Source organism: Styela clava, chromosome 7 (genome assembly GCF_964204865.1).
Source record: "Styela clava chromosome 7, kaStyClav1.hap1.2, whole genome shotgun sequence".
Classification (NCBI taxonomy): domain Eukaryota; kingdom Metazoa; phylum Chordata; class Ascidiacea; order Stolidobranchia; family Styelidae; genus Styela; species Styela clava.
Window position 1 is genome coordinate 19,220,076 of NC_135256.1, and position 17,178 is coordinate 19,237,253.

The following is a 17,178-nucleotide window of genomic DNA, read 5'->3' on the forward strand; positions in this document are numbered from 1 at the left end:
GAGCGTGGAAAATAAAAAAACGCAGAATTGAATGCAATAAAGCATTTTGTATATTTCTTGAAAACTCACAAATGCTTTCTATTGGTTGTACAATCTAAATAAAATATATTTTTATATTGTTAACAACACTCTTGACAGCCAATCATAATGGACGGAAAATAATTTTTTAACTGTACGGAATCGGTTTCGCAATGTAGGCTATGCCTGAAATGTTAAAGTGTTGAATTTCGTGTGAGGCGGTAAGTATGGGAGATATATATCCAGGAGTGCCTACATAGTTTGACCCAACTTTCTGACCACTGAGCCATTGCGCCAAACGTTTCAAACCAAATGTTGAAACACATTAATCCTTGGACATATGCAGTGATCAGGTTCAAAATTTTAAGAACGACGGTTTTGCGCGAACTCGTGAGAACCTTTGAAATTCGCCATTGGGTGTATACAATCGAACAGAAAAAAGTGCATCTTGCATTCAAAGATTTGAATTTCAATTATATAAAGTCAAGCAAAAGTAAGAGGGGTGCGATATCTATCATCTTTTCTGTTCACGTTGATAGATATGCTGTTGTTCAATCCACATGGTGATATCTGAGCTGGTCTGTATAGGTATAAAACACTCGACCACTTGCTGATATTACAAATCCTGACTTCAGCTTTATTTAAAATATGAAAAAGTTGTCTTCTGAGTTTTCACAATGCAACGGAGACTTGCACAATGCAACGGGCTGCAAGCAAGTATAATTGTAACAAGAGAACGATGCTCTAATACATGGACCCCAAATCCAAACTGAAGCAGTACGGGTATGCAATCTGTCACAGTGAGCTACCGGTATGGCCTGACCACTAAATTGCTGACGCAAACGCGGATGACTTCGCACACACAAGAAAGCCCTTAGATCCCACAGAAATTTTCTCGTTAAATTTCGCGCAAAATACAATCTTTACCCACTGAAAATTTCAAAGCAATTGGTCCAGTAGATAATGTGGAAAGCGATTTTGTCATAACAACAAGAACCCGGAAAAGAATTTTCACAACGAAAGTATCACAAAACTATCCATATGTGCATTTCGTGTCCAATACTCAATGCGAACTGTCCCCCGTGGCGAACATGAATATCGTAGGAAAGGCGCACTGGTGGAAAAAGCGCATTCAAATATAGACATCGTGAGTAAATAATGAACTTCTGAAAAAAGAGTTCTCTTTTTTCTAAATTTCTCTCTTCCTTAGAGATAAGATCAATGTTGCGTTTGCGTCCTATTTTATTAAACTTATCCCACCATCGAAAACAATAACGCGTATGTAACATTGGCTATTTTATTTTTATACCCGTATTTCAGGAAATTTTTGAATGCTGAATAAAAAAAATCAGTTGCAGGTAAGCTGTGCAATTTTTACAAGGTGTATTCAAACAAACACAAGAGCGGATTTTACACAGAGAGGAGATGTTTTTATTGTCTTTGCAAAATGTCTTTTATGATGAAAAATGAAAAATAAATATTGTAAAAAGTTTATCGTTGAATGTGCAGACCAATCTAATAAGGCAATCCTTCTAACACTAAACATCTTTCTTATTTACTTTAATATTGCCCAGATATTATAGGATTTTGTTTTTTATCAATTCTGAAAAAACAGCCTGATTTAAAAGAAGGCTTGTTTTAAATCAATTTCATTTTTCTGTGTCATTTGTATTTTTTTTATTGAAATAGCCCTTGCATCGCAGTGAAACTACGCCAAAATGTTACGTTCTGGCAGCTGCATACGCTGCCGGAATAATAATATGAAAATGTAAGAAAAAATCTTTGCTTCGATTTCCATTTCCATCGCGTAACTTCATTGCGATTCAAGTTTGTACCTACACCAATATCATAAGATTTTAACAGGAATGTTTGTCCGAGATATCAGGGAGACGCCTTGAGCAAGAAGGGCAAGAAAAATAATGAGACATAGCTCACGGGCCTACTACAATCCGAAGGCAGTTCGATCAGGGGTCTGCTCCCCTATTAAATACGGCAAAACGAGTGCGTCAATACAGTGATGTGGAATATACCTATTAGATCCTGGTTTAGACCGGTGGTACCCAAACTTTTTGAAAAAACTTCATGACGGAACCCTTGCAATTATTTTAATAATTCCCGACAAAAGAATAGAAATCGCAATTCTAATGACATGTGTGACACCCAGTCTGTTTCGTTATTTGGTAAAAGAGCAAAAGGGCAGCGTCAGCTACAGCTCTGCAGTTACTGTGTTTCCCCAAAAGTAAGACTGGGTCTTATTTCAATTTTCTTCCAAAAAATAACACTAGGGCTTATTTTCTGCATGGGGATGTCTTATATTTTCATTAATCAAAAACAAAATTACAAAGTAAAAAATTGCGAGATTTTCAAATATACAAAATATGAAACTATATATCCATTTTCTTATCAGTGTCTCCAGCGGTGATTGCGAAGCGGCAAAAGTCGACAAATGTGTAATTGCACATTTAAGCACTTAATTTTTGTATTAACAAGCTATTAGCCATATTACAGATTTTTTTCGCGGACCCTCTGAAAGTTCTTCATGAACCCTAAAAGGTCCGCGGAGCCTAGTTTTGAAACCACTGGTTTGGACGATGAGACACCCTAGCATAGGCATCGGCTGGTCTAATTGTGAGGGTCCCTCTGTAACAATGACGTCACAACTAATATGTTATGGCGTCTTAATAGAATTTCAAGTTTATATATTAATCACTTGCACAAAATTACAAAACGTATCTACAGCCAAGATACATACATACCACGTTTGCGAACGCATTGTGTTGCAGCTTGAGAATTTGTGTATGGGTAAGTCATCAATATTTATAGCGTTCCGAAAGGTTTATTGTGACTAAGTAGCGATTGACAAGTTTTTACATCCATTTTCCTTGTTTAAGTTTTAATCAAATAAAACACCCATTTCAAACAAAACAGCCAAAAAAAATTGATTTAAAACAATTTTATTTGAATCAATTCTTTTGAACAAATCCCTAGATATAGCAAGGAAGATGACTAAATAACAAGACAATAACGATTAAGAATTTTTTCTATGTTTAAGCAAAGCAAATATTTGGCGCCAAAGTTATCTAGCACTTTTCACATCCGCCTATCCTAAATTATGATTAAATGTGCTTAGCTCTATTTTGGTAAGCTGTCACGCGACACTTTGTTTAAACAACTTATCACAGTATTCAAATGAGTAAAAACTTTTTAAGTTTTATGTGTCGAGTGTTTGAACTGAAAGATCGAAAAAGATCAATTTAAGCATCGGGTAGTAAGCATGGGCAAGCCATAGACTTGCGTAAGAGTAATCACTCCCATGGATGGCAAATCTTTTTAATGGATGGATCAAAAAAAAAATTTTTTTGTCATAGTAAGACTGTAGATTACCTACATTTAAAGTATGTCTGCATCATTTTGAAAATTGCTGTTGCACCTTTGCCTAAAGTCTTAATCCTTTTTTTGCGTAACTTTGTGCTTTACACATACTGCAATTATGTCAAAGCCAAAATTTGTGCTACTCAGTTATACGAAATTCGTGTTTGATAACACGAGTTCACATGCATATAGAATGCCGAAAAACTTTTACACTGCTACGGCACGATTTTTTAAAATGGTTTAGAAAGTTTTCCACTCTGAGATATTTTCGAACGGCTTTCGTCCGCTTTATATTCATAATCATCCAATTCCAGTTTTCTGCAATTGTTCAGATTGTTGTTTTTCAGTTTTCAACAGCGTTTATTCAAGTTTGTAAAATTTCGTTTTTTAAACGGCTCTGTATATACGAGGAAAAAGAATATACTGCATCAAGTTTTCGTATATCCCTAAAACCATTCACTTTATTCACTGAAATGTTTGTGTGTTTTTTGCATTAATTCGTGACTCGGCGGGACTTACATTCAAAAATTCAAATCGACTTTTAATACTATTTATCTATTCTATACCTACATACTCTAATATGTGTATTTTAAAATTATAAAAAGTCATTTCTGATGACGGGATAAACAAAAAGCACTCGTGTTATCATATCATAACTGAACTTCACCTCTTTCAACAATTCGTTTAAGTCGTTAAGAACCTCAAGTTTGCCAATTGTTTGAAAAAAAAACCTTTCAGATCTTTCTTACCAGCAACAAACATTTTTATCGTGCGACCTTGATGATAAAACTTTTGTCAGATAAAAGAAAAATCCCACAGCACGCAAACTTATTTGCGGGGAGTAATGATGAATAGACATCTAATGATTCACGTTCCAAAACAACCAACCACTTGTCTATTAGAATTACGTGAGGCTCATCGATTGGTTCAAATGATTTACGGTCAGATACCATGTCTTAATAAACTTCTGCTGAAACAGCATTAAAACTTTTTTTAACATTAATCAGGTAAATATTAATGAAATATTCAAGTTTGCTTGTTTATTTGAATGATAATGACTACAGGGCAAATTTTAATCAGTAATGTGGACGTGCTGACGTGACAGCACAGCACAATTTTGCTAACGTTGTGGTAACTGAGAACGCTCTTCCTATAGTCCAGGGGTGTGCAACCTTTTTCGTACGCGGGCCAAATATCAATAACCGGGTGAAACCGCGGGCCGCACCTACTTTTAACACAGGCTTTCTATTAGTTGCAGGCACAAAATGATGTCTTTTTGTTATTGATCTCATGTCATCATTGGGGGTCCTTGCAGAAATGATGAGTTGAAATGCATAAATTCCTTAAAACTGTAATTCAAATATACTGTCACACCCAATTTGAACGAATTCAGTGAGAAGTTTGTGGCTGGATTCTTTTCCCGACTACTTTTATCCAAATTTGCTTAAATGGAAGTGCTAGCAATTCTAAATGACGCTCATTTTAGAAAAAAAATATGTTACCGAAAAGTGCCATATTTGAAGCCATGGTTTTTTTTCAAATGTGGAAAGTTATTTTGATTGAGATGTTTTCTGTAAAATACGCCAAGATTCATTTCAAATAATTTGCTGTCAAATCTTATTCTAGGTTGGATTTAGACAAAATCAACCGAATCCGATAGATTGTAACCAAAACTCAGTTAGCTTTTGTATCTTTTAATATTATTTTTTTTAAACTGCTCTCCAGTTGCGTCCGCGGGCCGCACAATTTTCACTTGCGGGCCGCCCTTTGCACACCCCTGCTATAGTCCAAAAGAATTGTTGCGAAGTTCTTTATTATATTCAAACTCGCTGATATGATTCTAGCCAAATATATATTCTAAAAAATGTAGTACTTTCTCAAGGCAGAGACCTATATCAGCTGTGAATTGGAAGAAATAAAACGTCAAAAATTATACACACCCATATTATGCCTAACATACAACATTGATTAAAAATACAAGTTTGGTCCACCCCACATCAATGATACGAAAGTAATGAGCTGAAATGGACAAGTGTATTCAGCTCAGTTGCTATTGGCAATTTACTGATATGAAATCATCTTTAACAGTGTCCACTGACCAGGATTATGGTTGTCACAGTACCCTCTTCGGGTCCATTAGAAAAAGCCCAAATATTTGCCCCCGGAACGGAATCATACAGTGGTGGGGAGACGCAAGTCACCTGTAATCAGCCCAAAACACACCAAAGATGAATAACTCAAAAATATATCAGCCAGTTTGTTTCAGGTATTTTATTGCGACTAAAATTACCGAATTTGATTGGTTTTAAATGCCACAATAACTACGTCAATTATGTGCTCAATACGATATAATTATAATATTAACAAGAGAGCTATGCTCAAATATATGGACACGTAGAGTCACATAATTTTGATGACGTCATAGCGAAAAAAGAAGTAATAGCCTTCTGGAGAAAATTTTTATCTTTAACCACTAAAAATTACAAAGCAATTGGTCCAGTATTCGAAGAGTAAAGCGACTTTTTAAAAACGTGTCAAGCGGTACTGAGTTAGCAGCCAGGCAGCATCTTACCTGTACACTGTAGGCCATATACGGTAATTGATCACAGAACAGTTGTTCCCTTGCAAATTTTATGTTGTTTACACTTTAGGACAGATAATTGATCACAGAACAATTCTTCCCTTTCAAATTTTATGTTGTTTCCAGTAGACTCTCATCAAAATAAACAAATATAGTAGGCTACAAGTGCTACAACGCTTGCATTACTGCACTGGTAGGACCGTGAAAGAATAAGTTACGGTAATTTCATTGTGGTAAGACACCGGTACCGGCACCAGTATCGTACTTACGTACTGAGCTACCAGTACCGGTTAGCAGTCAGCCAGCATCTTACCTGTACACTGTAGGCCATATACGGTACCGGTAATTGATCACAGAACAGTTGTTCCCTTGCAAATTTTATGTTATTTACACCTTAGGACAGATAATTGATCACAGAACAATTCTTCCCTTTCAAATTTTATGTTGTTTCCAGTAGACTCTCATCAAAATAAACAAATATAGTAGGCTACAAGTGCTACAACGCTTGCATAACTGCACTGGTAGGACCGTGAAAGAATAAGTTACGGTAATTTCATTGTGGTAAGACACCGGTACCGGCATCAGTACCAGTATCGTACTTACGTACTGAGCTACCAGTACCGGTACCGAACCTGTAGGTCTGATATTCCGTTCCGCATACGATAGGCTATAAAACTTGCATTGCAGCATTAGTAATACCGCGGAAGGAATAAGTCAATTTCACTGCGTTACGGCACCGGTATGGCAACTTACCAGTACCGACCTACAGTAGCTGTTGTACTGAGCAAGACAATCGATCGCGAAACCGCTTGAAATAAGTGTAAAACAGTGTTCCCATGAGTAAAAATAAATACCGCGAAATTTTGTATGAAATATCATATCTCATAGGATTCATATAAAATTTAAGAATAAACAAAAGTAATAGCCTTCTAGCGAAAAAATTAATCTTCAACTACTGAAAATTTCAAAGCAATTGGTCCAGTATTCGAAGAGAAAAGCGACTTTTTAAAAACGTGTCAAAGAACAAGAACAACAACAAGAACAACAAGAACAACAACAACATAATATTGAAACGATCGTTATGTCCACTACGTGTCCAATTACTCCAATCGGTGGAAAATAATGACTCCGAGGAAAAATGCGATCCACGCCGTTGTGACTGCTTTTCTTTTACTTCCTGCAATAACTAAATGAAATAATTAGATGTTTGTTTATTTTGAGCAACCCCATACTATAAGGTATTTTAAGTGGTCTCTACTAGAAATATCTCAGCTAAGCAAAACTGCACAAACAAATTGTTGCGAGGGAGAATGTGCTCTGGGCCCTCGTGGGATCTTGAATCCCACTTGATTCAAATTTTAAATCCCGGCAATTTATGAGACCAATGGTATGTATATTGCACATGCATATAGAATGCCGAAAAACTTTTACACTGCTACGGCACGATTTTTTAAAATAGTTTAGAAAGTTTTCCACTCTGAGATATTTTCTAACGACGTTCGTCCGTTTTATGTTCATAATCATCCAATTCCAGTTTTCTGCAATTGTTCAGATTGTTCTTTTTCAGTTTTCAACAGCGTTTATTCAAGTTTGTAAAATTTCGTTTTTTAAACGGCTTTGTATATACGAGGAAAAAAATATACTGCATCAGGTTCTCGTATATCCCTAAAAACATTCACTTTGTTCACTCAAATGTTTGTGTATATTTTGCATTAATTCGTGACTCGGCGGGACTTATATTCAGAAATTCAAATCGTCTTTTAATACTATGTATCTATTCTATACCTACATATTCTAATATGTGTATTTTAAAATTATAAAAAGTCATTTCTGATGACGTGATAAACAAAAAGCACTCGTGTTATCATATCATAACTGAACTTCACCTCTTTCAACAATTCGTTTAAGTCGTTAAGAACCTCAAGTTTGCCAATTGTTTGAAAAAAAAAACCTTTCAGATCTCTCTGACCAGCAACAAACATTTTTATCGTGCGACCTTGATGATAAAACTTTTGTCAGATAAAAGAAAAAACCCACAGCACGCAAACTTATTTGCGGGGAGTAATGATGAATAGACATCTAATGAGTCACGTTCCAAAACAACCAACCACTCGTCTATTAGAATTACGTGAGGCTCATCGATTGGTTCAAATGATTTACGGGCAGATACCATGTCCTAATAATCTTCTGCTGAAACAGCATTAAAACTTTTTTAACATTAATCAGGTAAATATTAATGAAATATTCAACTTTGCTTGTTTATTTGAATGATAATGACTACAGGGCAAATTTTAATCAGTAATGTGGACGTGCTGAAGTGACAGCACAGCACAATTTTGCTGACGTTGTGGTAACTGAGAACGCTCTTCCTATAGTCCAGGGGTGTGCAACCTTTTTCGTACGCGGGCCAAATATCAATAACCGGGTGAAACCGCGGGCCGCACCTACTTTTAACACAGGCTTTCTATTAGTTGCAGGCACAAAATGATGTCTTTTTGTTATTGATCTCATGTCATCATTGGGGGTCCTTGCAGAAATGATGAGTTGAAATGCATAAATTCCTTAAAACTGTAATTCAAAAATACTGTCACACCCAATTTGAACGAATTCAGTGAGAAGTTTGCTGCTGGATTCTTTTCCCGACTACTTTTATCCAAATTTGCTTTAATGGAAGTGCTAGCAATTCTAAATGACGCCCATTTTAGAAAACAAATATGTTACTGAAAAGTGCCATATTTGAAGCCATGGTTTTTTTCAAATGTGGAAAGTTATTTAGATTGAGATGTTTTCTGTAAAATACGCCAAGATTCATTTCAAATAATTTGCTGTCAAATCTTATTCTAGGTTGGATTTAGACAAAATCAACCGATAGATTGTAACCAAAACTCAGTTAGCTTTTGTATCTTTTAATATTATTTTTTTTAAACTGCTCTCCAGTTGCGTCCGCGGGCCGCACAATTTTCACTTGCGGGCCGCATTTGGCCCGCGGGCCGCCCTTTGCACACCCCTGCTATAGTCCAAAAGAATTTTTGCGAAGTTCTTTATTATATTCAAACTCGCTTATATGATTCTAGCCTAATATATATTCTAAAAAATGTAGTACTTTCTCAAGGCAGAGACCTATATCAGCTGTGAATTGGAAGAAATAAAACGTCAAAAATTATACACACCCATATTATGCCTAACATACAACATTGATTAAAAATACAAGTTTGGTCCACCCCACATCAATGATACGAAAGTAATGAGCTGAATTGAACAAATGTATTCAGCTCAGTGGCTATTGGCAATTTACTGATATGAAATCATCTTTAACAGTGTCCACTGACCAGGATTATGGTTGTCACAGTACCCTCTTCGGGTCCATTAGAAAAAGCCCAAATATTTGCCCCCGGAACGGAATCATACAGTGGTGGGGAGACGCAAGTCACCTGTAATCAGCCCAAAACACACCAAAGATGAATAACTCAAAAATATATCAGACAGTTTGTTTCAGGTATTTTATTGCGACTAAAATTACCGAATTTGATTGGTTTTAAATGCCACAATAACTACGTCAATTATTTGCTGCAATACGATATAATTATAATATTAATTACTCCAATCGGTGGAAAATAATACCTCCGAGGAAAAATGCGATCCATGCCGTTGTGACTGCTTTTCTTTTACTTCCTGCATTAAATAAGTGAAATAATTAGATGTTTGTTTATTCTGAGCAACCCCAAAATTTTAAGGTATTTTAAGTGGTCTCTACTAGGAATATATTAGCTAAGCAAAACTGCACAAACAAATTGTTGCGAGGAAGAATGTGCTCTGGGCCCTTGTGTATCCACGAATCCCACTTGATTCAAATTTTAAATCCCGGCAATTTATGAGACCAATGGTATGTATATTGCACATGCATATAGAATGCCGAAAAACTTTTACACTGCTACGGCACGATTTTTTAAAATAGTTTAGAAAGTTTTCCACTCTAAGTTATTTTCGAACGACGTTCGTTCGTTTTATGTTCATAATCATCCAATTCCAGTTTTCTGCAAATGTTCAGATTGTTCTTTTTCAGTTTTCAACAGAGTTTATTCAAGTTTGTAAAATTTCGTTTTTTAAACGGCTTTGTATATACGAGGAAAAAAAATATACTGCATCAGGTTCTCGTATATCCCTAAAAACATTCACTTTGTTCACTCAAATGTTTGTGTATATTTTGCATTAATTCGTGACTCGGCGGTACTTACATTCAGAAATTCAAATCGTCTTTTAATACTATTTATCTATTCTATACCTACATACTCTAATATGTGTATTTTAAAATTATAAAAAGTCATTTCTGATGACGTGATAAACAAAAAGCACTCGTGTTATCATATCATAACTGAACTTCACCTCTTTCAACAATTCGTTAAAGTCATTAAGAACCTCAAGTTTGCCAATTGTTTGAAAAAAAAAACTTTCAGATCTCTCTTACCAGCACAAACATTTTTATCGTGCGACCTTGATGATAAAACTTTTGACAGATAAAAGAAAAATCCCACAGCATGCAAACTTATTTGCGGAGAGTAATGATAAATAGACATCTCATGATTCACGTTCCAAAACAACCAACCACTTGTCTATTAGGATTACGTGAGGCTCATCGTTTGGTTCAAATGATTTACGGTCTTAATAATCTTCTGCTGAAACAGCATTAAAACTTTTTCTAACAGTTTCTATCAGGTAAATATTAATGAAATATTCAAGTTTGCTTGTTTATTTAAATGATAATGACTTCAGGGCAAATTTTAATCAGTAATGTGGACGTGCTGACGTGAATGAAATAACCATCAGTGACAGCACATTTTTGCTGACGTTGTGGTAACTGAGAACGCTCTTCCTATAGTCCAAAAGAATTGTTGCGAAGTTCTTTATTATATTCAAACTCGCTGATATGATTCTAGCCAACTATATATTCTAGAAAATGCAGTACTTTCTCAAGACAGAGACCTATATCAGCTGTGAATTGGGAGAAATAAAACTTCAAAAATTATACACACCCATATTATGCCTACAACATTGATTAAAAATCCAAATTTGGTCCACCCCACATCAATGATACGAAAGTAATGAGCTGAAATGGACAAGTGTATTCAGCTCAGTTGCTATTGGAAATTTACTGATATGAAATCATCTTTAACAGTGTCCACTGACCAGGATTATGGTTGTCACAATACTCTCTTCGGGGCCATTAGAAGAAGCCCAAATATTTGCCCCCGGAACGGAATCATACAGTGTTGGGGAGACGCAAGTCACCTTTAATCAGCCCAAAACACACCAAAGATGAATAACTTAAAGTATATATATCAGCCAGTCTGTTTCAGGTATTTTATTGTCACTAAAATTACCGAATTTGATTGGTTTTAAATGCCACAATAACTACGTCAATTATGTGCTCAATACGATATAATTATAATATTAATTACTCCAATCGGTGGAAAATAATAACTCCGAGCAAAAATGCGATCCACGCCGTTGTGACTGCTTTTCTTTTACTTCCTGCAATAAATAAATGAAATAATTAGATGTTTTTTATTTTGACCAACCTCAAACTATAAGGTATTTTAAGTGATCTCTACTATGAATATCTCAGCTAAGCAAAGCTGCACAAACAAATTGTTGCGAGGGAGAATGTGCTCTGGACCCTTGTGGGTCCACGAATCCCACTTGATTCAAATGTTAAATCCCGGCAATTTATGAGACCAAATTGGTATGTATATTGCTAGCAACTATCAGCAGCAGTAATTGCATCAGTATAACTTATGAATCAATGAATACGGGATAAAAATAATTTTACTTTTGAATGGTTCCTGTTATATTCTGGAAGGATGTAAATAAATTCGCAAAAGGTTATACGGCATTAAATTTAAACAAAACAACAAATTTACAAGCTTCATTTTTTAATATATAGAAGATTGTTAGGTTATTATTAATGAATTTTTTATATTCGATTTTGATGATAACGAGGCCGGAATGAACTTTCTTTAAGCAAAGAGAAGTTGTCAAACTGAGTAAGGGACTTTTCTTATCAATAACTGGTATCAAAATAATTTCGGAACGGGATTGCGAGTCGGGCCAAATCAAATTTCGTCCGGTAGTCAGTATGCTTGTATTTAGAAAACATGGAACAGAAAAGCCAATCAAACGCATAATCAAATTTAATACCATTTGATATTTCACAATTATGCTCATCTAAATTTCACTTACTGAATGAAACAACCTATTAAAATTAAATATTTTATGGCGTTAGTTCTATTGTTATTAGTTGATCTGTACTAAAAACGAAACTAATCTGTACTGAGTAATCGTAAGCCAAAAGCAGACAGCCAAATGCAAAACAGGTTTCTCACCGTTTCCGCCGTCGTTATCATTACCACCATCATCATCAAATATCAAAACCAGCGCGTTTGAAATGGTTTGCGGAGAAGATTTTTTGGTGGTGAGAGGAATCTCATCGTCGTCGTCATCCTCGACATCTTGGTTATCACTATCATTCTTTGCTAAGTTAGCTCTAACAATAGAATCGTACTCTAGAATTGATCTGTCAATATTATAATGGGTATATAAGTTATATATTATGTAATACAGTAATTTGTTTTGTAACTTTAAGTTCCACATATTTTTCATGTGAATAATAATTATTGAAATATTAGGAATAGATTCAAATAGATCAAATGAAGGCAACAATAAATTATGGAATATTAAATGACTTATTAGCGATGTCTCGTGAGGAGAGCATGTCAGAACGAAAACATACACAACAACGCATTGTTGATGTATTATATGACGAAGAACATTGCAAGTACTGAAATGGCGTACCCAGTAGCAAAGCCGTTCACAAAACAAAACATTTACCTGTTGAAGACAGCTGATAGAATATTACTGGCCTAACAGATTGGAGCGCATTTTGCAACAGTCGTTAAATAAAAATGACATCGTCTGACGAACAACAGGAACAACAATGCATTTATTGAAACGTGAAAACTAGTGACATATCTTTTGTCTCTGAATGTTGAAGATACGCATCCTTGATAACATCTCGTAGTATTTGATAAATCACACAGAAGTACAGAACACTGAAAAAAAAATTTGACTGTGTTTAATCTAGGGAACAAAAAAGGTACAAGCACAGTTCCTTTTTTAAATTTCACAAACCTGTATATAAACTGCTGCATCTTCCTTCGAAGCAAGTAGTTTGTCTGCAAATTGAAACGCTTGTATGCTGAATCTGTTTTCAAGAGGATTATCTGATGAATATTTTTCCATCGTAGGATCCTCGAGACATCTGAGAAAATAATAGCCCACTATGTATGACGGAAACAGCTTAGTGCCTGTGTTATAAGTTTCATTCAATATAATAAATTTCAACCAAACGGCTGAATTTACAATATTTGCATAATAATTATTGACTGGTAATGAAATAAAAACTTCTTCCATCATTACTTGAATGATGAACCGCCTCAACCTTCAAATGATATGATCTTTGCATGACATAATATAAACCTTGTTCAGATATGTGCACTAAATGAACATTCACGAAATATATAAACAAATTACCCAGCTGATATAAAGGGATATTCTAAAGTTGTTGGAGTTATCGTCTCGGTTGAAAACGCTACGCATTCTTCTGTGAACAAAGTCAAATCGCCCCGCCCAACCGCTTGAAGTGCAAAGTATATGTCATCATCGATAGAAACTTCTACTGGGTATTCAGCTGGACTATAGGCTGTCTGAAAAATATGAAAAAAAAACGTTTGCTATGTCTTCGTGTAGAATTTGCAAGCTAAAAAATTGCGTTTGTATAATAATCTTGAGAATGGGACTCAATCTACGCTACATCATAATCAAGTACCAGCCTTGCACTCGTGTGTTCAGGTGTCTGTTGTCATTCGCAACTAAAATGTTGAGTCTGTCTGTGGGTTCATCTGACTCTCACAATAACTGATATGAATTTCTTTAACATATTTTTACAAAACTTACCTTGAAACTTTCTGTACGGTAAATATCAAACGAAAACACAAATGTTCCCATTCCTTCAATAGAAACCTCATTTTGTACATTATCACCAGTAATCGGAACTTCAGGTACAAAAGATCCGGTTAAATTTGATGATGCTGGTAAAGTACAAACAACTGATATCTGTACCCATTCACCTCTCGTTATGACAGAGCTGGATCCAGCAGTATCTTCTTTGTAGACATAAATGACGGCTGCATATTGGATGCCAGCGGCACTGGACTGCCAATGCAAATAGACTTTTATACTTCGAAGAAATGTTTTGAAGCCACATTAAAAATAATTGCACGGCTTCAGCATTAATTAAAAATTTGTATATTTTTTGATTGATTTTTTACAACAACCAATTGATATAGAATATAGATAGACTAAAACAAAGATATAACTCTTAGTGTCTAAATGGGAAATGCTTCATCTATATGTGTATAATGCAGTATACTTTTTCGGTATGTACAGCCTCTAATAATAATTTTTATTTTTGAAGTTTCTTCCCCAGTACGCTTTCACGAAGGAAATACTCAGGCTTGCAATATATGAAAACTCCATGTTTATTGTCGAAAACTTCTTTTGAATTTGCGTATATTCAAACATAAAGCATAAAGAACATATATATAGACGTCACATCAGTTTTACCTCAGTTGTCATTCCGCATTGCCCACTGGTCAATGAAAGATGCTGTTGGGAAGTTCCTCTGGTTGACTGACATTCTGAATTTAGATTATTGTGTTCTCCAGCAAATATAACTTCTTCTGATGCACAGTTTGCAATAGGTACTGATGTTCGTTGTAAGACCGTCACATTCCACCGTCGAGAAGGCTGTAAAAACGACAAAATGTCCTATACGATTTGACGTCACGCACTCGTTACCACATATTCCCGAACACTTGTAGCATGTGGCTTATTGCCGATAGGCGAAAATTTTGGTTGGGAGGAAGATCTAAACAGCAAACCTACCGCTGTACTTGAATTTTGTTTTCGCATGCTTGAACAAACTGGTTTAAACTAGGAAAGACCGTTACATATGGTGCGAATCTTCAGGTATGTCAGATCGCTTTAAATATCACACACCAGAGATAGAGTAGCAAGAGAACGTTATTCTGTCATTTGCTTTCTCACATTAGTTTACAATAACACAAACGATGAGTGAGTGAACAAAACTAATATAAGTAGGGTGTGGTTACATTATACAGCCTATAGATTATTCGAAGATATTATGAAATCACTTACGAAGACAAGTTCTGTCATTGTCGTGTATTGACCAACAATTTAAATCGCATAAGCAGCTGTGCGAGTTGGTATCAGTTATGCAAGTGTTACTGCACCCACCATAGTCGACATCGCATGGATCAATATTTACTGAATTAAAAAGAGCAATGAAATACCAAAAGATTACAATTCTAAAATTTTGTTCACCTACTGTTACTGGAGATATATTTTTACCAAAAACACTCACCAGTTACAGTTATAGTGAAACATCTTTGTTCAGAATGTAGCCTGAAAGAGTGTAAATAGAAAACTCGTTAGAATCAAATATGTATTTTGGCGTTATATCAAAAGGATTTATTTTACCCTTTAGAATCCACTGCGTAGTAGCAAACTGTGTGATCGCATGATTGATCGGATGTTGCATCCCAAATCATGTTCGACGAAAAAAGATCGTTTCCATGATCAGTTATCTCGGACTGGTGCAACCCCAGAGGCCCAATGACAACAAACTGTGTTATGCTGAATAGCGATTTTCGAAGATTATAAAGAGACGATTATAATGATTTCAAATGAAATATTGGACATCGAAAGTAGTCTTATTTATTTCAAGCATTGTGTAAATCATATTGCTCGTGTTTGCTATTAAACTATGTCATATTTGCTATGCCATATTGGAACATATCGCTTTATTTCTGAAGGACAATATCATCAAGATTTTTGTCAGTCTAATGAATTAGTCAGAATATATAAAAGTAGTTACATTTTTAACCAACCCATATACCAAACTTTAGAAATATTTTGTTCGAATCGAAAACATTACCTTCCTCCAGAACCGCTTGGGTACGCATAGAGGGTCTCGTTGAACGTTTCGGTATCAGATATTACGAAAGTTTCTCCGTCTTGAATAGAATATGGTGGATACGTTGGGTTTATGTTGCAAGACGCCGCCGATGATACTGAAAATCAAATTGTATATCAAATTTAATATTATCATGATCAAGGTTGATAATATTAAAAAATAAATCTTACTATCAATGATAAATTGTAGAGGAATTTTACTGAGCACATTTGATGTTGTAATGGTGCTTCCATCAACAGTTATTGTTTGTTTTGGATGATCCTCTACCATCAAAGCAATTGCGACCAAGTAGTATCCTCCACCTCACCTCCATTATACTCAAGTTTACAGGTTTTCTCAAAAACAAAACAAATGGTCTAAATTTACTTCGGTCAAATTGGATTACTTTAATGTATGGAAAATTGGGCTGAAATTAGAAGCAATACCACAAGTTACCAATAATATCGCATATAGCTCGCCTGGTCGTAACTTAAACTTGACCAATTTGCAGATGTACTTAAAACGATAAATAAGGAAAATTTCAAAAATGCATGCTTGTTCTAGCTAAAAAAAAAAGAATGGATTTATTCCTTCATGAAGGAAATCGGAAAGGAATACAGCCTCTTAAAAATATATCTCAGAGCAATGCTCAAGAATGAAAGATGCTGGTTTTTTGAATGATAAATTGAAGCCATCTTTCCGAAAATATCGAAACCATGCCGCTTAAGTCTGCGACTTAAAGGGTACAACAAAAATCAATTGAATGATCCAATCTTATGAACGACTGGCACAACAATAGAAAAAACTTTCAGCCAGCTCATGTCGATCATAAACTAACCACCCTTGTGTACAAGCAAGTAATACATCCATATGTGAAACACAGTATGGGTTTTTTAAATTAACTGCAAAAATTCAGTTCAGCCCGAATCTGTACTACCAGTAGTTAGCATGGTCGTGGCTTCTTCTTTGGACGATGAATCGTCTCCACAACGACGATATATAAGATGTGCGACACTGTCTTTAGAATTGCAAAAAAAGACACACGAGAAACACATTGTATACTGTAGTATAATCAGCCAATTATTTCTTATAAACAACAACTTTATATTTGACGAGA

General features: G+C 35.2%; 1 protein-coding gene and 1 long non-coding RNA gene across 2 annotated transcripts; both read right to left on the reverse strand.

Annotated features, from left to right (window-relative positions):
- Positions 1–11,315: 11,315 nt before the first annotated feature.
- On the reverse strand, positions 11,316–12,515 carry LOC144425036 (uncharacterized). Its single transcript, XR_013477210.1, has 2 exons — positions 12,352–12,515; positions 11,316–11,500 (listed from the first exon to the last, which is right to left on the reverse strand). It is a non-coding gene; the product is annotated as an uncharacterized LOC144425036 (long non-coding RNA).
- Positions 12,516–12,888: 373 nt separating this feature from the next.
- On the reverse strand, positions 12,889–15,188 carry LOC144425204 (oncoprotein-induced transcript 3 protein-like). Its single transcript, XM_078114687.1, has 5 exons — positions 14,651–15,188; positions 13,982–14,239; positions 13,559–13,731; positions 13,157–13,286; positions 12,889–13,077 (listed from the first exon to the last, which is right to left on the reverse strand). The coding sequence occupies exons 1-5, from the start codon at positions 14,660–14,662 to the stop codon at positions 12,889–12,891; spliced, it is 762 nt and encodes a 253-aa protein (XP_077970813.1). The 5' UTR covers positions 14,663–15,188.
- Between the last annotated feature and the right edge of the window lie 1,990 nt (positions 15,189–17,178).

What these genes read in the sequence shown, in the direction of transcription:
- LOC144425204 (XM_078114687.1), bottom strand. An exon ending in TATCCCTTTATATCAGCTGG is followed by an intron (nt 13,287 to 13,558) that starts GTAATTTGTTTA and finishes TTATTTTCTCAG; the next exon opens with ATGTCTCGAGGATCCTACGA. An exon ending in ATGCAGCAGTTTATATACAG is followed by an intron (nt 13,078 to 13,156) that starts GTTTGTGAAATT and finishes TTTTTTTTTCAG; the next exon opens with TGTTCTGTACTTCTGTGTGA.